This window comes from Heptranchias perlo, chromosome 2 (genome assembly GCF_035084215.1).
Source record: "Heptranchias perlo isolate sHepPer1 chromosome 2, sHepPer1.hap1, whole genome shotgun sequence".
NCBI lineage: Eukaryota > Metazoa > Chordata > Chondrichthyes > Hexanchiformes > Hexanchidae > Heptranchias > Heptranchias perlo.
In genome coordinates, this window is record NC_090326.1 from 153,656,374 (window position 1) to 153,679,665 (window position 23,292).

The 23,292-nt window shown below is 43.4% G+C and overlaps 1 protein-coding gene across 1 annotated transcript in view; it reads left to right on the forward strand.

Annotated features, from left to right (window-relative positions):
• The first annotated feature begins 3,468 nt into the window (after positions 1-3,468).
• Positions 3,469-23,292, forward strand: part of xrcc2 (X-ray repair complementing defective repair in Chinese hamster cells 2) — a 32,631-nt gene continuing 12,807 nt past the window's right edge. Inside the window, exons 1-2 of the mRNA XM_068008343.1 lie at positions 3,469-3,591; positions 17,638-17,719. Of these exons, the coding sequence (XP_067864444.1) occupies positions 3,553-3,591; positions 17,638-17,719 (121 nt within the window). The 5' untranslated portion in view covers positions 3,469-3,552. The remainder of the gene's footprint in view (positions 3,592-17,637; positions 17,720-23,292) is intronic.

Sequence of the window (23,292 nt, forward strand, 5' to 3'; positions counted from 1 at the left end):
ATGATAGATTGGGAAGCTTCATTAAAAGGCATGACAGTGGATAGGCAATGGCTAACATTTAAGGAACAAATGCATGAATTGCAACAATTATACATTTCTTTCTGGCGCAAAAACACAAAAGGAAAAGTGGCCCAACCATGTCTAACCAAATAAATTAAGGATAGTATTAGTTCCAAAAAGGAGTCATATAAATTTGCCAGAAAAAGTAGCAAGCCAAATCATAGGAACATAGGAACAGGAGTAGGCCATTCAGCCCCTCGTGCCTACTCCGCCATTTGATAAGATCATGGCTGATCTGTGATCGAGCTCCATATACCTGCCTTTGGCCCATATCCCTTATCAGTAGCAAATCAGGGACCACTTAAGTCTTCAATGGCTCACTCACTTTTACATTGTGGCTGGTTTGTTTTGTTTCTGAACTGGTTGTCACCCACCTCGGTTCGTGTACATGTAAGAGCACAGGACAGAATCGTACTCCACACCTTGGGCTTCAGTTCTGAGAGCTTGTGTGTGTGTGTGTGTGTGCGCGTGTGCGCTTGAGTGTGTGTGTGTGTGAGCGCGTGTGTGTGAGAGAGAACATGAGAGCAGCAGAGGACTGCGTTCAGTAGCTGTTTACTTAGGACTTGCTCTGTAAAGTCGGAGGTCGCCATCATTGTTTCAGCATTTAACCGTGTCCCCTCTCCATGGCTCTGTGCCAGAGAACTGGTGCAACACTCATCCGATGCTGTGAAGCTAAGGAAAGCACCCCTGGAAAGACAGCAACAACAACAATAACTTGCATTTATATAGCACCTTTAATGTCGTAAAACATCCCAAAGCACTTCAAAGGAGCGTTAGCAAACAAAATTTGACACTGAGCCACATAAGGAGATATTATCACAATCCAAACCGGCCAATTACCGCCCCATCAGTCCACTCTCAATCATCAGCAAAGTGATGGAAGGTGTCGTCGACAGTGCTATCAAGCGGCACTTACTCACCAATAACCTGCTCACCGATGCTCAGTTTGGGTTCCACCAGGACCACTCGGCTCCAGACCTCATTACAGCCTTGGTCCAAACATGGACATAAGAGCTGAATTCCAGAGGTGAGGTGAGAGTAACTGCCCTTGACATCAAGGCAGCATTTGACCGAGTGTGGCACCAAGGAGCCCGAGTAAAATTGAAGTCAATGGGAATCAGGGGGAAAACTCTCCAGTGGCTGGAGTCATACCTAGCACAAAGGAAGATGGTAGTGGTTGTTGGAGGCCAATCATCTCAGGCCCAGGACATTGCTGCAGGAGTTCCTCAGGGCAGTGTCCTAGGCCCAACCATCTTCAGCTGCATCATCAATGACCTTCCCTCCATCATAAGATCAGAAATGAGGATGTTCGTTGATGATTGCACAGTATTTAGTTCCATTCACAAACCCTCAAATAATGAAGCAGTCTGTGCCCGCATGCAGCAAGACCTGGACAACATCCAGACTTGGGCTCATAAGTGGCAAGTAACATTCGTGCCAGACAAGTGCCAGGCAATGGCCATCTCCAACATGAGAGAATCTAACCACCTCTCCTTGACATTCAACGGCATTACCATTGCCGAATCCCCCACCATCAACATCCTGGGGGTCACCATTGACCAGAAACTTAACTGGACCAGCCACATAAATACTGTGGCTACAAGAGCAGGTCAGAGGCTGGGTATTCTGCGGCGAGTGACTCACCTCCTGACTCCCCAAAGCCTTTCCACCATCTACAAGGCACAAGTCAGGAGTGTGATGGAATACTCTCCACTTGCCTGGATGAGTGCAGCTCCAACAACACTCAAGAAGCTCGACACCGTCCAGGACAAAGCAGCCCGCTTGATTGGCACCCCATCCACCACCCTAAACAGTCACTCCCTCCACCACTGGCGCACAGTGGCTGCAGTGTGTACCATCCACAGGATGCACTGCAGCAACTCGCCAAGGCTTCTTCGACAACACCTCCCAAACCCACGACCTCTACCACCTCGAAGGAAAAGGGCAGCATGGGAACAACACCACCTGCACGTTCCCCTCAAAGTCACACACCATCTCGACTTGGAAATATATCGCCGTTCCTTCATCGTCGCTGGGTCAAAATCTTGGAACTCCCTACCAAACAGCACTGTGGGAGAACCTTCACCACACGGACTGCAGCGGTTCAAGAAGGCGGCTCACCACCACCTTCTCAAGGGCAATTAGGGATGGGCAATAAATGCTGGCCTCACCAGCGACACCCACATCCCATGAACGAATAAAAAAAAATTGGGAAGGTGACCAAAGCTTGGTCAAGGAAGTAGGTTTTAAGGAACGTCTTAAAGGAGGAGAGAGGCTAAGAGGTTTAAGGAGGGAATTCCAGAGCTTAGGGCCTTGGCAACTGAAAGTATGTCCGCCAATGGTGGAGCAGTGAAAATCAGTTGATAAAACATTGATCAGTACTTTTAAACACAGTTTAAGAGGTAAATTCAAACATGATTCTTAAAACTCATATTCACCCCAAAATATTGATAAAGCCATTGACAGGGTCTTTAGCATAGAGGACACTATTTTCCCATTTTGGAGCAAAGTTGGTATCATCTCCACAACTTCTCATGGTACTGTGGTAAAATAATGTCATATCAAAATTCGGGGTGGGGGGCATGCCCACAGAGACACACCCTTAAGAAATACACTTTACACCATTAAAGCTCCTTTCAAAAATTTCTAATTCCACCACTGGAAAATTGCACTTTTATGTACATCCTTGTTTTCCCCCTATAATACAGCTAATGTAATAATGGGTGCAGATGCAGCTTAAGGCTTGACAAGTTCATGTCAAACTGCACTCCCTACTTAGTACGTCATTCGTGAGGCCACTTGGATTCAGTTTTCACTCAAAGACAAACTATGTGATCTTAAAACTAAATCTTGAATCCTGAAATCAAATGTAACAAATATAATTATTCACTTTGACGCAGTGACCTTGGTCATATGCCCCTTTATGTATTTATGGGTATTTTGAGTTGTCAACTTTTATGAGTCTGTTTGTCAATTTTTCCAAGTTTTGTAAGTAGATTGGCGTGTATGTTTACATGTGTTCCTTTTTCCACCTTGTCAAAATTCTTAAATTGTTTCATTGTTTTGGGGACTTGGAATCAGAAGTGTCGTAATCTCTTTGTTGTATATTATCAGGCACGTCTTAAGGAAATAAAATCATTTCTGAAAAAAAAATCAGCAGAATCACTAGTGGAGAAAGTGAGATAAAGTTGCAGTTAAATGAAATGAAATGAGCTTTCAATTTCAAGACCAAGATTTTATATCTATTATTTGCAATAGCAGTTCAAGGGCACAGTATTACAAATAATAGATGTAAAATCTCGGTCTTGAATATAAGACAAACACTGCTGTGCAGAAAAAGGCATTAATAAAAAATAAAAGTGTTTGGGGGAGCCCATAGCAACCAAGAGGAGGAAGTGAGGTCAGAGGTGAAGGGAGATGGCGGTTGGTAGTTAGAAGTTGCTCGGTGTGTGTTTTACTTTTATTATTATTAATATTAATAAGGCTTTCAATATGACCAGCGATTTCCGGCAGAGAGAGTCGGGCACGGAGGTAAGATGATAATGATGGCGGTGGCAGGGGACAGTGAAGTTGGTCAGTGAGTTTAACTAAACTCGGGGATCCCATCCTGTGTTCGGCCCTAAACAGGACCTGGCCCTAAACAGTACTTTCATTTTAGGAGCTCCCTCGCCTATACTATATATATATATATAATAAAATAAAACCACACCCAATTTCTGTCGTGATCTTTCGATTTTTTTTTTAAAACAGAAGTAGTGTAAGAAATTTCCCCTTTCAGGATACACTGAGGGTCTGAGGAGAGAGAAAAGGCGGCTTGCTCTTTCGGTTCTCGATTCCTGTCAACTTGCGGCGTTTTCTGCTTTTATTACGCAGACCTGCCAAGTAAGTCAGGAGTGGCATTTGAGTTATAAAATATTTTCTATTTTTGACGCAAAAACCAAGCTCCTTATCGTTCAGTCACTTGCCAGATTAACATTTTCCCAAAGTTGATTAGTTTTGTGGACATTTTGCTGTTTGGACTAAATGTGATCATTTTGTTTTGTCCATGTCTATGAAATTAATTTTTCAAATTGGATATTTCTTTTGGTGACACGTCTTACCCTGAGCATTAGTACAGTATCTCTGTTGTGATTGTATTTATCTTTCCTTGGTTGTTCAGATTTAGTCCTGATTGCAAATGAACTTTAGTCACAAGATAGTTATCATAGTAGATACAGCACAGGAGGAGGCCATTCGGTGTATCGTGCCTGTGCTGGCTCTTTGAAAGAGCTATCCAATTAGTCGCATTCCTCTACTCTTTCCCCATAGTCCTATAAAGTTTTTCCCTTCAAGTATTTGTCCAATTCCCTTTTGAAAGTTACTATTGAATCTGCTTCCACCACCCTTTCAGGCAGTGCATTCCAGATCATTACAACTCACTGCGTTAAAAAAACGTTTCCTCATGTCGCCTCTGGCTCTTTTGCCAATCACCTTAAATCTGTGTCCTCTGGTTACCAACCCTTCTGCCACTGGAAACAGTTTCTCCTTAGTTACTCTGTCAAAACCATTTGTGATTTTGAACACCTCTATCAAATCTCCCCTTAACCTTCTCTGTTCTAAGGAGAGCAACCCAGTTTCTTCAGTCTCTGTGTAACTGAAGTCTTTCATACCTGGTACCATTCTAGTAAATCTCTTCTGCACCCTCTCTAAGGCCATAACATCCTTCCTGAAGTGTGATGCCCAGAATTGAACACAATACTCCAGCTGAGGCCTAACCAGTGTTTTATAAAGGTTTAGCATAACTTCCTTGCTTTTGAACTCTATGCGTCTAATAATAAAGCACAGGATCCCATATGTTTTTTTTTTTTAACAGCCTTCTCAACTTGTCCTGCCACCTTCGAAGATTTGTGTATGTGAACCCCCAAGTGTCTCTGTTTCTGCACCCCCTTTAAAATTGTACATTTAGTTTATATTGCCTCTCCTCATTCTTCCCACCAAAATGCATCTCTTCACACTTCTCTGCATTAATTTCCATCTGCCATGTGTCTGCCCATTTCACGAATCTGTCTATGTCCTTCTGAAGTCTGTTAGTATCCTCCACTTCGTATACCACATTTCCAAGTTTCATGTCATCTGCAAACTTTGAAATTATATCCTGTATACTCAAGTCCAGGTCATTAATATATATCAAAAAGAGCAGTGGTCCTTATACTGACCCCTCCAGTCTGAAAAACAACCGTTCACCACTACTCTCTGCCTTCTGTCCCCTAGCCAATTTTGTATCCATGCAGCCACTGTCCCTTGAATCCCATGGGCTTCAATTTTGCTAACAAGTCTATTATGTGATACTTCAGCAAATGCCTTTTGAAAGTGCATATACACATCAACTGCACTACCCTCATCAACCCTCCATGTGATTTCATCAAAGAACTCAATCAAGTTAGCCAAACATGATTTTCCTTTAACAAATCCATGCTGACGTTCATTTATTAGCCCATACTTTTCCAAATGCCAATTTATTTTGTCCCGGATTATTGTGTATCAAAGTTTCCCCACCACCGATGTTAGGCTGACTGGCCCGTAATTGCCAGGTTTATGCCTCTCCCCTTTTTTGAACAGTGGTGTAACATTTGCAATCCTCCAGTCCTCCAGCACCATCCCCGTATCTAAGGAGGATTGGAAGATTGTGGCCAGAGCCTGCACAATTTCCACCCTTACTTCCCTCAGTAACCTAGGATGCATCCCATCTGGAGTGGGTGACTTGTCTACTTTGAGTACTGCCAATCTTTTAAGTACCTCTTTATCTATTTTTAGCCTATCCAATATCACTGCTACCTCCCCCTTTACTGCTACAATGGCAGTATCCTTCTCTAGTGAAGACGGGTACAAAGTATTCATTTAGTGCCTCAGCTATGCCCTCTGCCTCCACAAGAAGATCTTTTTTGCCTCTAATCAGTGCCATTCTTCCTTTGACTATCCTTTTACTATTTATATGTTTATAAAGTACTTTTGAGTTCCCTCTAATGTTAGACGTAAATCTATTCTCATTCTCTCTCTTTGCCACACATATTCCCTTTTTTAGATCTCCTCTGTATTTTCTGTATTCAGCCTGGTTCTCTACTTTATTACAAACCATACATTCATTATAAGCCTCCTTTTTCTGTTTCATTTTAATCTCTATGTCTTTAGTCATCCAGGGAGCTCTAGTTTTGGATGCCCTTCCTTTCCATCTTGTAGGGATGTGTCTACTCTGTACCCGAACCAACTCCTCCTTGAAGGCCTCCCATTGTTCAATTACTGTTTTGCCTACCAATTTTTGATTCCAATCCACCTGGGCAAGATGCTTTTTTAACTCACTGAAATTTGCCCTCCTCCAGTTAAGCATTTTCAGATTTGATTTTCCCTTGTCCTTTTCCATAACTATTGTAAACCTAATATTATGATCGCTATTCCCCAAATGCTCCACCACTGAAACATGCTCCACCTGCCCCACTTCATGGCCCAGAACTAGATCCAGCACTGTTTCCTTCCTGTTTGGACTAGAAACACACTGCTCCAGAAAGTTCTCAAACACATTTCAGGAATTCCTACTCCTCTTTTCCCTTTACACTGTTACTGTCCCAGTCTATATTGGGATAATTGAAGTCTCCCATTATCACTACTCTATAGTTGTTGCATCTTTGTGATTTGCCTGCAAATGTGCTCCTCTATCTCCTTCCCACTATTTGGTGGCCTATAGTATGCACCCAGTCATGTAATAGCTCCTCTATTGTTCCTTAATTCTAACCAAATAGATTCTGTCTTTTACCCTTCAACTAAATCATCCCTTTCCAGTGCTATAATAGTTTCTTTGATCAATACTGCTACCCCCCTCCTTTTTTTCCTTCCCTATCTTTCCTGAATACCTTGTAGCCAGGAATATTAAGTACCCAATCCTCCCCTTCTTTGAGCCAGGTCTGTTATTGCCACTATATCGTAGTCCCTTATGGTGAAATGAGCCTGCAGCTCACCAGCCTTATTTACCACGCTACATTGATGCACGTGCACTCCAACCTCATCTTGGACTGCCTTGCATTTGTCCCCTGTCTGATCCCTCCTATTTCTGAACGATTCTTTACTCTAGTGCTACTTGTCCCTCTCAGTCCTCCGTGCACCTTGTTTCTCCTCATGTTTCATTCTGGTGCTCATCCCCCTGCCAAATTAGTTTAAACCGTCCCCCACATCACTAGTTAACCTCCCTGCGAAGACATTGGTCCCAGCTCTGTTGAGGTGCAACCCGTCCATCTTGAACAGATCCTTTCTGCTCTAGAACTGGTCCCAATGTCACAGGAATCTGAAGCCCTCCCTCCTGCACCATTTCTCCAGCCACGCATTAACCTTTCTTAACTAATGCGTGGCACTGGGAGTAATACAGAGATTACTTCTAACCCTAATGCTGTTCCCCTCCCCAAAATGTTCTGCACCCTCTCAGTGATGTCCTTTACCCTGGTACCAGAGAGGCAACACATCATGAGGGACACACATCGGCAGTTGCAGAAACACCTGTCTATCCTCCTGACTATTGAATCCCCTATAACATTTCTTTTGCCCCCCTGGGCAGCCGAGTCTCCCACGGTGCAGTGGATTTGCTCCTGACTGCACTCCCCCAAGAGTCAACACCCTCACTGGTATTCAGCACTGGTATTCCGGTTTGTGAGTGCCACACCCCCAGGGGACTCCTGCACTGCCTGCCTGTTGCTCTAAACTGTCTGGAGGTCACCCACTCTCTGTCGCTGCAGTAGAAACTCTGAGCTCAAGTAGATGGCGGCACTCCTGCACATTTTATTTTCCAGGACACACGAGTTACCACATGGCACAGGATGTACACGTGACAGGCCTCAGCTGTCTTGCCATGTTAGCTAACAATTATTTAAACAGTTTGTTTAGCTTTAAGGTATTTTACTGTTTATCTGACACTAAAAACACACTAACCAACCACTAAAAACAATAACCAGTGAACTAAATACTTACTGACTTACCCTCGGTGCTCCTTCTTGTCTTGTGACGTCTGTGTTAATTGAATCCATATGATTTATATCAATCAGTGTTAATTGTATTCAGGTGGTGCATATCAATTGGGGACTCTCGTATCCATTTATGTGAGAGCTTATCTAGGGGATGCATTGGTGGGTAATGTGGATCTCTGTGAATAAAGGCTTGGAAGCAACTGAAAACCAAGATCTAGTAGTCTATCCTTCACCACCTGGCTATCCAATTTATAACAGTCACCTTTTTGACATTTTCTTGAATTTTGATTCCTCGTGTGGCTCCCTTTATACTCCATTATAGACTAATCTTAGTCTATAGTGGTTTGGTTTGAATCACTTAGCACCTAATTCCCACACTCACCAAATTCCCAAATGAAAGTCCTCACTGTGTTAGCACTTCACTCCGTTAAAGGTTCGCTCTCTCTCTTTCCTAACCTCTGTGCTCAAGTTATGGATGAGGATCTCTTCTTTTAATCTATCCTTAACTTCTCTAGTTAGCCACACCTTCTACATTAAAGGTGTGATATAAATGCAATTTGTAGTAAAATGAAATAGGTCCAATGAGATTAGGTTAATTCACTTTCTCTGAATGTAGAAATTCTGCTTCTATAGGTTTAGATTTAGCATCATAATTATTGAGTTACTGCATTATCCTTTCGCTCTTGGGAGTTTGGTTTAAGTGCAGGCTGGACTGAAGTCTCCCCACTTGACTAGCTGTATAGTTTCTTGGTAAAATGAGTTGCATTGTTGACCCAGTTTATAATGGGCTTGGGTCCGCAACTGTTCTTTTGAGTTTTGGGTTAAGTCATATTGTTGGGGCAGAATAACAGGAGACTTGCTTTCCATCTGGCCAGTGCAACACCTGATCTAAGTGCTTCATCTCGACATTTCCCACGTAAAGTTTTCAAAGTATTACCTTCCTGTTAAGGAAAGAAATCTTACTGAAACTACTGAACTATATTCCCAAAACTGGCCTAATAGTTTCAAGTCATAGAATCATAGACTGATACAACACAGAAGGTAGTAGGACAAGTTGAGGAGGCTGTTAGAAAAGCCTACGGGATCGTTGGCTTTATTAACAGAGACATAGAGTGCAAAAACAAGGCAGTTATGCAAAATGTTTATAAAACACTGGTTAGACCTCAGCTGGAGTATTGTGTTCAATTCAAAGAGCTGGCACAGGCTGAATGACCTCCTTCTGTACTGTATCATACTATGATAGAAGGAGGCCATTCAGCCCATCGGGCCTGTGCCAGCAATTTGAAAGAGCTATTCACTCCTTGCTCTTTCCCCATAACCCTGCAAATTTTTCCCCTTTAAGTATTTATCCAATTCCTTTTTAGAAGTTATTATTGAATCTTCTACCACCCTTTCAGGCAGTGCATTCCAGATCATAACAACTTGCTGTGTAAACATTTTTTCCTCATGTTGCCTCTGGTTCTTTTGCCAATTACCTTAAATCTGTGTCCTCTGATTACTGATCCTTCTGCCACTGGAAACAGTTTCTCCTTATTTACCCTATCAAAGCCCTTCATGTTTTTGAACACCTCTATCAAATCTCCTCTTATCCTTCTCTGCTCCAAGGAGAACAACTCAGTTTCTTCAGTCTCCATGTAACTGAAGTCTTTCATATCTGGTACCGTTCTAGTAAATCTTCTCTGCACCCTCTCCAAGGCCTTGACATCCTTTCGAAAGTGTGGCGTCCAGAATTGGCCACAATACTCCAGCTGGGGCCTAACCAGTGTTATATAAAGGTTTAGCATAACTTACTCTATGCCTCTAATAATAAAACCCAGGAGCCCATATGCTTTTTTAACAGCTTTTTCAATTTGTCCTGCAATCTTCAAAGATTTGTGTACATACACACCCAGGTCTGTCTGTTCCTGCACCCCCTTGAAAATTGTACAATTTAGTTCATATTGCCTGTCTTCATTCTTCCTACCAAAATGAATCACTTCACACTTCTGTGCATTAAATTTCATCTGCTATGTGTCTGCCCATTTCACCAGTCTATGTCCTCCTGAAGACTGTTACTATCCTCATCATTATTTACCAATTTTTCAAGTTTCATGTCATCTTCAAACTTTGAAATTATGCCCTGTATACCAAAGTCCAAGTCATTAATATACATCAAAAAGAGCAGTGGTCCCAACACCTACCCCTGGGGGACACCACTGCACACTTCCCTCCAGTTTGAAAAACTACTGTTTACCACTACTCTCTGCTTTCTGTCACTTAGCCAATTTTGTAACACTCAGCCACTGCCCCTTTAATCCCATAGGCTTCAAATTTGCTCACCACTCTATTATGTGGTTTATCAAACGCCTTTTGAAAGTCCATATACACATCAACCACACTACCCTCATCAATCCTTTCTGTTCCTTCATCAAAGAACTCAATCAAGTTAGTCAAACATGCTTTGCCTTTAACAAATCTGTGCTGGCTTTCATTTATTAACCCATATTTTTCCAAGTGCCAATTAATTTTATCCCAGGTTATTGAATCTAAATGTTTCCCCACCACTGACGTTCGGCTTTTTTTTTATTCGTTCATGGGTTGTGGGCGTCACTGGCAAGGCCGGCATTTATTGCCCATCCCTGATTGCCCTTGAGAAGGTGGTGGTGAGCCGCCTTCTTGAACCGCTGCAGTCCATGTGGTGAAGGTTCTCCCACAATGCTGTTAGGTAGGGAGTTCCAGGATTTTGACCCAGCGACGATGAAGGAACGGTGATATATTTCCAAGTTGGGCTGGTGTGTGACTTGGAGGGAACGTGCAGGTGGTGATGTTCCCATGTGCCTGCTGCCCTTGTCCTTCTAGGTGGTAGAGGTCGCAGGTTTGGGAGGTGCTGTCGAAGAAGCCTTGGCGAGTTACCGCAGTGCATCCTGTAGATGGTACACACTGTAGCCACGGTGTGCCGGTGGTGAAGGGAGTGAATGTTTAGGGTGGTGGATGGGGTGCTAATCAAGTGGGCTGCTTTGTCCTGGATGGTGTCGAGCTTCTTTACTGTTGTTGGAGCTGCACTCATCCAGGCAAGTGGAGAATATTCCATCACACTCCTAACTTGTGCCTTGTAGATGGTGGAAAGGCTTTGGGGAGTCAGGAGGTGAGTCACTTGCTGCAGAATACCCAGCCTCTGACCTGCTCTTGTAGCCACAGTATTTATGTGGCTGGTCCAGTTAAGTTTCTGGTCAATGGTGACCCCCAGGATGTTGATGATGGGGGATTCGGCGATGGTAATGCTGTTGAATGTCAACAGGAGGTGGTTAGACGCCCTCTTGTTGGAGATGGTCATTGCCTGGCACTTATCTGGCGCGAATGTTACTTGCCACTTATCAGCCCAAGCCTGGATGTTGTCCAGGTCTTGCTGCATGCTGGCACTGACTGCTTCCTTATCTGAGGGGTTGTGAATGAAAATAGGAGCAAGAGTTGGCCATTCGGCAAATGGAACTGAACACTGCTATCATCAGCGAACATCCCCACTTCTGACCTTATGATGGAGGGAAGGTCATTGATGAAGTAGCTGAAGATGGTTGGGCCTAGGACACTGCCCCGAGGAACTCATGCAGCAATGTCCTGGGGCTGAGATGATTGGCCCCCAACAACCACTACCATCTTCCTTGGCTGACTGGCCTGTAGTTGCCGGGTTTGTCCCTCTCCCCTTTTTTGAATAGGAATGTAACATTTGCAATCCTCTGGCACCACTCCCATATCTAAAGAGGATTGGAAGATTGTGGTCAGAGCCTCCGCTATCTCCACCCTCTCCTCCCTCAGCAACCGAGCATGTATCCCATCTGCTGACTTTTCTACTTTGAGTACTGCCAATCTTTTAAGTACCTCTTTATCAATTTTTATCCTATCCAATATCGCCACTACCTTCTCCTTTACTGCTACAATGGCAGCATCCTCTCCTCTAGTGAAGAACGATGCGAAGAATGCATTTAGTGCCTCAGCCATGCCCTCTGCCTCCACAAGAAGATCTCATTTTTGGTCCCTAATCAGCCCCACCCTTTCTTCGACTATCCTTTTACTATTTATAAGTTTATAAAAGACTTTTGGTTTCCCTTTTATGTTAGCCGTTAATCTGTTCTCATACTCTCTCTTTACCCCTCTCATTTCCTTTTTCAGTTTTCCTCTGTACTTTTTGTATTCAGCTTGATTACTGAATTATGAACCTAACATTTATCATCAGCCTCCTCTTTCTGTTTCATTTTAGCCTCAATATCTTTAGTCATCCAGGGAGCTCTAGCTTTGGATGCCCTTCCTTTTTCCCCTCGTGAGAATATATCTAGTCTGTACTTAAACTATCTCCTCTTTGAAAGCCTCCCATTGCACAGTTACCGTTTTACCTGCCCATAGAAACATACAAAATAGGAGCAAGAGTAGGCCATTCGGCCCTTCAAGCCTGCTGCGCCATTCAAAATGATCATGGCTGATCGTCTAACTCGGTACCCTGTTCTCGCTTTTTCCCCATATCCTTTGATCCCTTTAGCATTAAGAAATATATCTTTCTCTTTCTTGAATACATCTAATGACTTGGCCTCCACTGCCTTCTGTGGTAGAGAATTCCACATGTTCACCACCCTCTGAGTGAAGAAATCTCTCCTCATCTTGGTTCTAAATGGCATACCCCGTATCCTGAGTCTGTGACACCTGGTTCTGGACTCCCCAGCCATCGGGAACATCCTCCCTGCATCTAGTCTGCCTAGTCCTGTTAGAATTTTATATGTTTCGATGAGATCACATCTCATTCTTCTAAACTCTAGTGAATATAGGCCTAGTCGACCCAATCTCTCCTCATACGTCAGTCCTGCCATCCCAGAAATCAGTCTGGTAAACCTTCGTTGCACTCCCGCCATGGTAAGGACATCGTTCTCAGATAAGGAGACCAAAACTGCACACAATACTCCAGATGTGGTCTCACCAAGGCTCTGTTTAACTGCAGTAAGACATCCCTGCTCCTGTACTCAAATACTCTTGTAATGAAGGCCAACAGACCATTCGCCTCCCTAACTGCTTGCTGCACCTGAATGCTCACTTTCAGCAACTGGTGTACAAGGACACCCAGGTCTCGTTGCACCTCCCCTTTTCCCAATCTATCACCATTCAGATAACAATCTGCCTTTCTGTTTTTACAACCTCATATTTATATTTATATTTATAACCTCATATTTATCCACGTTATACTGCATCAGCCATGTTCTTGCCCACTCACCCAACTTGTCTAATCACATTGAAGCCTCTTTGCATCCTCCTCACAGCTCACATTCCACCCCAGCTTTTTGTCGTCTGCAAACTTGGAAATGTTACATTTAGTTCCCTCATCCAAATCATTGATAAATATTGTGAATAGCTAGGGCCCAAGCACTGATCCCTGCGATACCCCATTAGTCACTGCCTGCCACCTGGAAAAAGTCCTGTTTATTCCTACTCTCTGTTTCCTGTCTGTCAACCAATTCTCAATCCATGCCAGTATATTCCCCCCAATCCCATGTGCTTTAATTTTGCACACTAACCTCTTGTGTGGGACCTTATCAAAAGCCTTCTGAAAATCCAAATACACCACATCCATTGGTTCGCCCCTATCTATTCTACTAGTTACATCCTCAAAAAACTCCAGTAGATTTATTAAGCATGATTTCCCTTTCATAAACCCATGCTGACTTTGTCCAATCCCGTTAATGCCCTCCAAGTGTTCTGTTACCACATCTTTTATAATAGACTCTAGCATTTTCCCCACTACTGATATTAGGCTAACTGTGATTCCCTGCTTTTTCTCTCCCTTTTTTAAATAGTGGGGTTACATTTGGCACCCTCCAATCTGTAGGAACTGTTCCAGAGTCTACAGAATTTTGGAAGATGATCACCAATGCATCCACTATTTCCAGGGCCACTTCTTTTAATACTCTGGGATGTAGACTATCAGGCCCTGGGGATTTGTCAGCCTTTAGCCCCATTAATTTCCCTAGCACTTTTTTTTACTAATATTGGTTTCCTTCAGTTCCTCCCTCTCACTAGACCCTTGGTTCCCTAACATTTCTGGGAGGTTATTTGTGTCCTCTTTTGTGAAGACAGAACCGAAGTATGTGTTTAATTGTTCAGCCATTTCTTTGTTCCCCATTATAATTTCCCCCATTTCTGACTGTAAGGGACCTACATTTGTCTTCTGTTTACATATTTATAGAAGCTTTTACAGTCAGTTTTTATGTTCCCTGCCAGTTTACTCTCATACTCTATTTTTCCCCTCTTAATCAATCTCTTTGTCCTCCGTTGCTGAATTCTGAACTGCTCCCAAACCTCAGGCTTCTGGCAATTTTATATGTCTCCTCTTTGGATCTAATACTATCTCTAATTTCTTCTGTAAGCCACGGTTGAGCCACCTTTCCTGTTTTATTTTTGCGCCAGACAGGAATGAATAATTGTTGTAATTCCTGCACACGTTCTTTAAATATTAGCCATTGCCTATCCACCGTCTTCCCTTTTAGTAAAGTTCCCCAATCTATCATAGCCAACTCGCACCTCATACTTTCGTAATTTCCTTTATTTAGTTTCAGAACCCCAGTTTCGGATTCAACTACTTCACTCTCCATCTTAATGAGGAATTCTATCATGTTATGGTCGCTCTTCCCTAAGGGACCCTGCACAACAAGATTGTTAATTAATCCTTTCTCATTGCACAATACCCAGTCTAGGATCACCTGTTCTCCAGTTGGTTCCTCAACGTATTGGTCTGGAAAACCATCACGTACACGCTCCAGGAATTCCTCCCCCACAGTATTATTGCTAATTTGGTTTGACCAATCTATATGTATATTAAAGTCACCTGTGATTATAGTTGTACCCTTCTTGCATGCGTCTCTAATTTCCTGTTTAATGCCCTCCCCTACATCTCCACTGCTGTTTGGGGGGCCTGTAGACAACCCCCACCAACGTTTTCTGCCCCTTGGTGTTTCTTCGCTCCATCCATACAGATTCCACATCGTGATTTTCTGAGCCAATATCCTTCCTCACTGATTTCCTCCTTTACTAACAACGCTACCCCACCTCCTTTCCCTTTTTGCCTCTCCTTCCTAAATATTGAATACCTCTTGATGTTCAGTTCCCATCCTTGGTCACCCTGCAGCCATGTCTCCGTAATCGCAACTATATCATAACCGTTAATATCTATCTGTGCTGTTAGTTCATCTACCTTATTGCAAATGCTCCGCACATTAAGCCTTTAGACTTATCTTTTTAAGATTGCTAGTCATCTTAGTATTACTTTGCACTATGGCCCTATTTGTTTTTTGCCCTTTTTTTCTCTGCCTTCCACTATTGCTTTTTCCCTTTCTGTCTTTTGTTTCTATCCTTGTTTCCCCCTCCTCTGTCTCCCTGCTCAGGTTCCCATCTCCCTGCCATTCTCGTTTAAACCTTCCCCAACAGCACTAGCAAACACCCCCACGAGGACTTCGGTCCGGGACCTGCTCAGGTGTAACCCAGCCCGCTTGTACAGGTCCCACTTCCCCAGAACTGGTCCCAATGTCCCAGGAATCTAAATCTCTCCCTCCTACACCATCCCTGCAGCCACGCATTCATCTGGTCTATTCTCCTGTTCCTATACTCACTAGCACATGGCACTGGTAGTAATCCTGAGATCACTACCTTTGAGGTCCTGCTTTTTAATTTATCTCCTAACTCCTTAAATTCACCTTGCAGTACTTCATCCCTTTTTTTTACCTATGTCGTTGGTACCGATATGGACCACGACTACTGGCTGTTCACCCTCCCCCTCCAGAATGCTCTGCAGCCGCTCCGTGACATCCTTGACCCTAGCACAATTCACCCATGCCTTGATTCCAGTCCATCTGGACCATATCCCTTTCCAACTCACTGAAATTAGCTCTCCTCCAGTTAAATATTTTCACATTTGATTTTTCCTTATCCTTTTCCATAACTACTCTAAACCTAATGATATTGTGATCACTGTTTCCAAATGCTCCCCCACTGAAACATGTTGCACTTGCCCTACTTCATTCGCCAGAACTAGATCCAGCACTACTTCCTTCCTCGCTGGGCCGGAAACATACTGATCTAGAAAATACTCTGGTATACATTTCAGGAATTCATCCCCCTCTTTGCCCTTTACACTGTTATTTTCCCAGACTATATGAGGATAGTTGAAGTCCCCCATTATTACTACTCTAAAGTTCTTGCATTTTTCTGCAATATGCCTGCAAATTTGCTCCTCTATCTCCTTCCCACTACTTTGTGGCCTATGGTATACATACACCCAGCAATCTAACCGCTCCTCTATTGTTAATTCTAACCAAATAGATTCTGTCTTTGAACCCTCAAGCACATCATCCCTTTCTAGTGCTGTAACAGTATCTTTGATCAATATGGCCACCCCCTCTCCATTTTTTTCCTTCCCTATCTTTCCTGGATGCATTGTAGCCAGGAATATTAAGTGCCCATTCCTCCCCTTCTTTGAGCCAGGTCTCCGTTATTGCCACTATAATCATTATCCCATGCAGCTCACCAACATCATTTACCACGATCCATGCGTTTACACATATGCATGCTAAACCCATCTTAGTCTGCCTCGCATTTCCCCCCTGTCTTATCCCTCCTATTTCTGAACTACTCTTTATTCTAATGCTGTTTGTCTCTCCCAGTCCTCTGTGCACCTTGCATCTCCTCTCTAAGGCTTCATCCTGGTGCCCCTCCATCTGCCAAATTAGTTTAAACCCTCCCCCACAGCACTAGTTAATCTTCCTGCGAGGACAGTGGTCCTATCCCTGTTGAGGTGCAACCCATCCATCGTGTACAGGTGCCTCCTGCCCCAGAACTGGTTCCAATGCCCCAGGAATCTGCAGCCTTCCCTCCTGCACCATTTCTGCAGCCACACGTTAACCTGTCTTATCTTACTGCTCCTATATTCAGTAGCGCGTGGCACGAGGAGTAATCCAGAGATTACTACCTTTGAGGTCCTGCCCTTTCACTCCTCCCCAAGCTCCTGAAACTCTGCCTGCAGGACCTCAACCCTTTTCCCACCTATGAGGCAGGTACGGGGATCCAGGAGGAGACCACTACTTCTGGCTTGTTTCCCTTTCCCCCCACAAAATGTTCTGGAGCAGGTCAGGAACATCTTTTGTTGTCTACCGAGGGGTTTGTTCACTGAGGATTCTATAGATGATGCCAACTTGAACCCTTCACCTGAAGTGTCAAGGCCTCTCCTGTAAAGCAGGATAGATTTTCTCCTATCAGGTAGAAAATATTTTAAAATCTATACCCTGGAGAACCAGAAGTTAAAACAAAAGTTTTCTCCACAAACAGCCCCCACAGCCAGTAATATTTTTAAGAGATCTATCCTCCATCAATAGTCGCGATTTTTGGACCCCAAGAAGGTACAGTTAAAGCTCAATATAGACTTGGGACTAACAAAGTTTCTGCCCGAGCTCCTTCACTATTATACAGCTTTGGCTGGGAGCAGGGAGAAGAGTTGTTGCAAGAGTTTTATACAGTTTTAAGTGAAATTCTAAGTAATTAGACACTTTACTTCATTGTTGAAATGTATATTTTGATATTTTGGTAGCTGCTTGCTCGACTCAAAGGAAGAAGTTCTCTGAAACATCTTGAACCACGGCTTTTTACTGAGGAAGGGTTGCCAAGTCATGGTAAGGAATCACAACGGGTCAACAATGTTGCGAGGAGTCGTGTTTGTAAGTTCATCCCATGTATTTTCTTCTTGTTTTAAAGGAGTACTCCAAAACAAGTCTCTATTCCGATGAAAAATGCAGACTTATTTTTTAAATCATAAAAGCAGGCCTAGCACTTTATGATGACTGAATAAGTCAAATTTTATTCCCACTACATGTGACCGAGATTTGTACCAGTATCTCAGGGATCAAATTCTACAGTTTTGTTCATTTTTTGTGAGAGAACAGAAAACAAGTGGCCTTGCTCATAGTATACACGGGCACTACCAGTCCCTATAACCAAGGCCACCAATTTGTGGTGACTCAATAAGTCAAATTCCATTTTTATTACTTGTGATTCCTGAATTTTTATTGGTATTTTGAGTATGGCATTCCTTGATTTTCATTTGTCTTTCAGGGGTCTTTTGTGGTCTTTTCTCTTTTGTGGTCAGGGACAGGAGGGTGTGACTGCAAATGAGGCAGGTACGGGGATCCAGGAGGTAGTATTTCAGGCGCCTCAGTCCCTGCGCTTCTCCAATAGATTTGAGGTTCTTGCAACCCTTGTGGACAAGTGCGGGGACTGCGGGGAGGACGAGCAAACTGACCACGGCATTGTGGTACAGGAAGCCGTTCAAGTGGGGGGAGTAAAAAGGAAGGTGGTTGTAGTAGGCGACAATATAGTTAGGGGGATAGGCACTTTTCTCTGTTGCCAGGAGCATGAGTCCCGAAGGCTATGTTGCCTGCCCGGTGCCAGGGTTAAGGACATCTCCTCCGGGCTGGAGAAGAACTTGGAGTGGGAGGGGGAGGATCCAGTTGTCGTGGTCCACGTAGGTACCAACGATATAGGTAGGACTACGAGAAAGGTTCTGCTGAGAGAGTTTGAGCAGCTAGGGACTAAGTTTAAAAAGCAGAACCACAAAGGTAATAATCTCTGGATTATTACCTGAGCCACGAGCAAATTGGCATAGGGTAAATAAGATCAGAGAGATGCATGCGTGGCTCAAAGATTGGTGTGGGAGAAGTGGGTTTCGATTCGTGGGGCATTGGCACCAGTACTGAGGAAAGAGTTGGGACGGACTACACCTGAACCATGCTGGGACCAGAGTTCTAGCGAATCAAATAACTAGGGAGGTAGATTGGGTTTTAAACTAAATAAGTTGGGGGCGGGGGGGAGAGTCCCGGTGGAGAGAAATCTAGAATGCTAAAGAGAAAAGACCAAGAAGCAGTTCCGGACAGTGATTGGGGTAAGGATAACCAGATTGTGTCAGGAAGGGACAAAGTGTACAAAGCAAAAGAGTGCACTAACAAATAGGGTCCGGGTAAGAAAACATTGTAATAAGACAAATAGGGCCATTGTACAAAAAAATGTTAAGATGTCTAAAAATGTTAAAAAGACAAATCTAAAGGCACTGGATCTGAATGCACGAAGCATTCGTAATAAGGTAGACGAATTAACAGGCGCAAATAGATGTAAACGAATACAATATAATTGCAATTACAGAGACATGGCTGCAGGGTGACCAAGGCTGGGAGCTGAATATCCAAGTGTATTCGATATTCAGGAAGGACAGACAAAGAGGAAAAGGAGGTGGGGTGGCGTTGTTAGTAAAGGATGAAATCAAAGCAATGGTGAGAAAGGATATCGGCTCGGAAAATCAAGATGTAGAATCAGTCTGGGTGGAGTTAAGAAGCACCAAGGGGCAGAAAATACTGGTGGGAGTTGTCTATAGGCGTCCAAACAGTAGTGGTAATGTAGGGGATGGGATCAAACAGAAAATTAGAGATGCATGTAACAAGGGTACTACAGTAATCATGGGTGACTTTAATCTACATATAGACTGGCCAAACCAAATTAGCAATAATACTGTGGAGGATGAATTCCTGGAGTGTGTATGAGATAGTTGTTTGGACCAGTACGTTGAGGAGCCAACCAGGGAACAGGCTATCCCAGATTGGGTATTGTGCAATGAGAAGGGGTTAATTAATAATCTTGTTGTGCCGGGTCCTTTAGGGAAGAGTGGCCATAACATGATAGAATTCTTCTTTAAGATGGAAAGTGAAGTAGTCCAATCCGAAACTAGGGTCCTAAATCTAAACAAAGGAAACTACAAAGGTATGAGGAGTGAGTTGGCTATAATAGATTGGGAAGTTTCATTAAAAGGCATGACGGTGGATAGGCAATGACTAATATTTAAGGAACGAATGCATGAATTGCAACAATTATACATTCCTTTCTGGCGCAAAAACACAAAAGGAAAAGTGGCCCAACCATGGCTAACAAAATAAATTAAGGATGGTATTAGATCCAAAGAGGAGTCATATAAAGTTGCCAGAAAAAGTAGCAAGCCTGAGGATTGGGAGCAGTTTAGAATTCAGCAAAAAAGGACCAAGAGATTGATTAAGAGGGGAAAAGTAAAGTAAGAGAGTAAACTTGCAAGTAACATAAAAGTGGACTGTAAAAGCTTCTACAACTATGTAAAAAGAAAAAGATTAGTGAAGACAAATATCGGTACCTTACAGTCAGAAACGGGAGAATTTATAATGGGGAACAAGGAAATGGCAGAGAAATTAAACAAATACTTTGGTTCTGTCTTCACAGAAATGCTAGGGAACCAAGGGACGAGTGAGAAGGAGGAATTAAAGCAATTAGTATTAGTAAAAAAAATAGTGCTGGAGAAATTAAAGGGACTGAAAGCTGATAAATCCCCAGGGCCTGATAATATGCATCACAGAGTACTTACAGAGGTAGCCATGGAAATAGTGGATGCATTAGTTGTCATCTTCCAAAAGCCTATAGATTATGGAACAGTTCCTGCATACTGGAAGGTGGCACATGTAACCCCACTATTTAAAAAAGGAGGGAGAGAGAAAACAGGGAACTACAGACCGGTTAGCCTAACATCAGTAGTAGGGAAAATGCTCGAGTCTATTATAAAGGATGCAATAACAGGACACTTAGAAAATATCAACGGGATTAGACAAAGTCAGCATGGATTTATGAAAGGGAAATCATGTTTGACAAACTTACTGGAGTTTTTTGAGGATGTAACTGGTAGAATAGATAAGGGAGAAGCAGCGGATGTGGTTTATTTGGATTTTCAGAAGGCCTTTGATAAAGTCCCACGTTAGTGTGCAAAATTAAAGCACATGGGATTGGGGGTAATATACTGGCATGGATTGAAAATTGGTTAACAGACAGGAAGCAGAGAGTAGGAATAAATGGGTCTTTTTTGGGGTGGCAAGCAGTGACTAGTGGGGTACCACAGGGATCAGTGCTTCGGCCCCAGCTATTCACAATATACATCAATGATTTGGATGAGGGAACCAAATGTAATATTTCCAAGTTTGCTGACGACACAAAACTAGGTGGGATTGTGAGTTGTGAGGAGGATGCAAAGAGGCTTCAAGGTGCTTTAGACAAGTTGAGCGAGTGGGCAAATACATGGCCGATGCAGTATAATGTGGATAAATGTGAAGTTATCCACTTCAGAAGGAAAAACAGAAAGGCAGAGTATTATTTAAATGGTGATAGATTGGGGAATGTTGATGTACAAAGGGACCTGGGTGTCCTTGAACACCAGTCACTGAAAGCAAACATGCAGGTGCAGCAAGCAGTTAGGAAGGCAAATGGTATGTTGACCTTCATTGCAAGAGGATTTGAGTACAGGAGCAAGGATGTCTTCCTGCAGTTATGCAGGTCCTTGGTGAGACTACACCTGGAGTTTTGTGTGCAGTTTTGGTCTCCTTACCTGAGAGAGGATATACTTGCCATAGAGGGAGTGTAGCGAAGGTTCACCAGACTGATTCCTGGGATGGCCGGACTGTCGTATGAGGTGAGATTGGGTCGACTCGGCCTATATTCATTTGAGTTTAGAAGAATGAGAGGGGATCTCATTGAAACATATAAAATTCTGACAGGGCTGGACAGACTGGATGCAGTGAGAATGTTTCCCTTGGCTGGGGGGTCCAGAACGAGGGTTCACAGTCTCAGGATACGGGGTAGGGCATTTAGGATTGAGATGAGGAGAAATTTCTTCACTCAGAGGGTGGTGAACCTGTGGAATTCTCTACCACAGAAGGCTGTGGAGGCCAAGTCACTGAATATATTTAAGAAGGAGATAGATAGATTTCTAGACACAAAAGGCATCAAGGGGGTATGGGGAGAGAGCAGGAATATGATATTGAGATAGAGGATCAACCATGATCATATTGAATGGCGGAGCAAGCTCGAAGGGCCGAATGGCCTACTCCTGCTCCTATTTTCTATGTTTCCATGAAAACTGCAAACCAGTGACCTTGATTGTAAGTTTCTGGAATGGGCCATGGCTGCGGAGCATCCTACATTGTCATGGTTACGTTCTGTTCACACTTCACCTCTGCACTCACTCCCTACGAGTGGTGGAGAGGGGCGTGGATTGCAGAAGAACAACAGATGGATGGATTCTGGTGTGTTGCAAATACTACATTTCCTTTCCTTTAGCTGGGTGTGCACCATCTTCTGTGTTCTTGAGACTGAGGAATGTAACTGTGAAGTTCTGTTTGTTAACCTTAGCTCCCAGTTCCTCTCTCAAGCAGTGAGCACTGGGAGGGGAAGAGTGCCAGAAGCTAAGGATCAGCAGCAGAATATCACATTTCGACTCTAAAGGCTCAAAACAGCAAAGAAGATGGTGATGTCAATTGGCAAGACTGCCACGTCATCGTAAGTTTTAAGTAAATACTTGGCTTGTGTCTTTCAACCATTTGATACCATTTAACTTGGAAGAGATTGCAAGCTATTGGCACATTATTTGACAGCTCTTACCTGATTCATTTTGAGCCAGGGAGTGGAAATGGTTGTACTCACTGCAGACTTGACCTCCACACAGAGTATTTTGGAAGGTTAATTTTTGTTGACAGAGACAAAGTTAAACGTATGTGGGACTTGACTGGCTTTATTCATTTTGCTGATAAATCCTAATTAGTTGATTTTGAGACTACGATCTAGAGCTTTCAGGTTATCCACTGTCAACCGACCTATTCTGCACCTTCATTATTGATTTGTTCGGCGGCTTCTAAGAAATGTCTCAGAGTCTGAACTGCACTGCGTCTTTTCACAAACAGTACTGTGGGGTTGATGGACTTGCCTGGAGCTGCAGCGTGCATTACCCACCACTTTGAACAATGGGTTAACCCAGTGGAATATTTTGGTCGAAACCCCGAAGTGGAGTCTTATGCAGAGCGGTTCTGGCATTTTCCAGTTGCAGCCTGGATACCATTCTTCAGGACCATGCTGAGAAGGGATATAGGACATTCTGGTCTGTCTTCAATGACAGCTAAGTACCACTGCAGATTAAGCTTGTGGTGTATAAAACATGCGTTGGAACAATTCTCCTTCATGGTTGGCATGCAACAGGAGGCTTCCTTTTGGCCTATGTGCAAGATCCATGCCCAAGCAGTGAGGTGAATTTGTGGCAACAAGGAAGTACAGTTCTGGCCTACAACCTGTTGCTCAGGGCCATGGAAGGGGGGTGGGGGCGGGGGGCGGTGGTAGTCTCTTTACCAAAGCTCTTTGC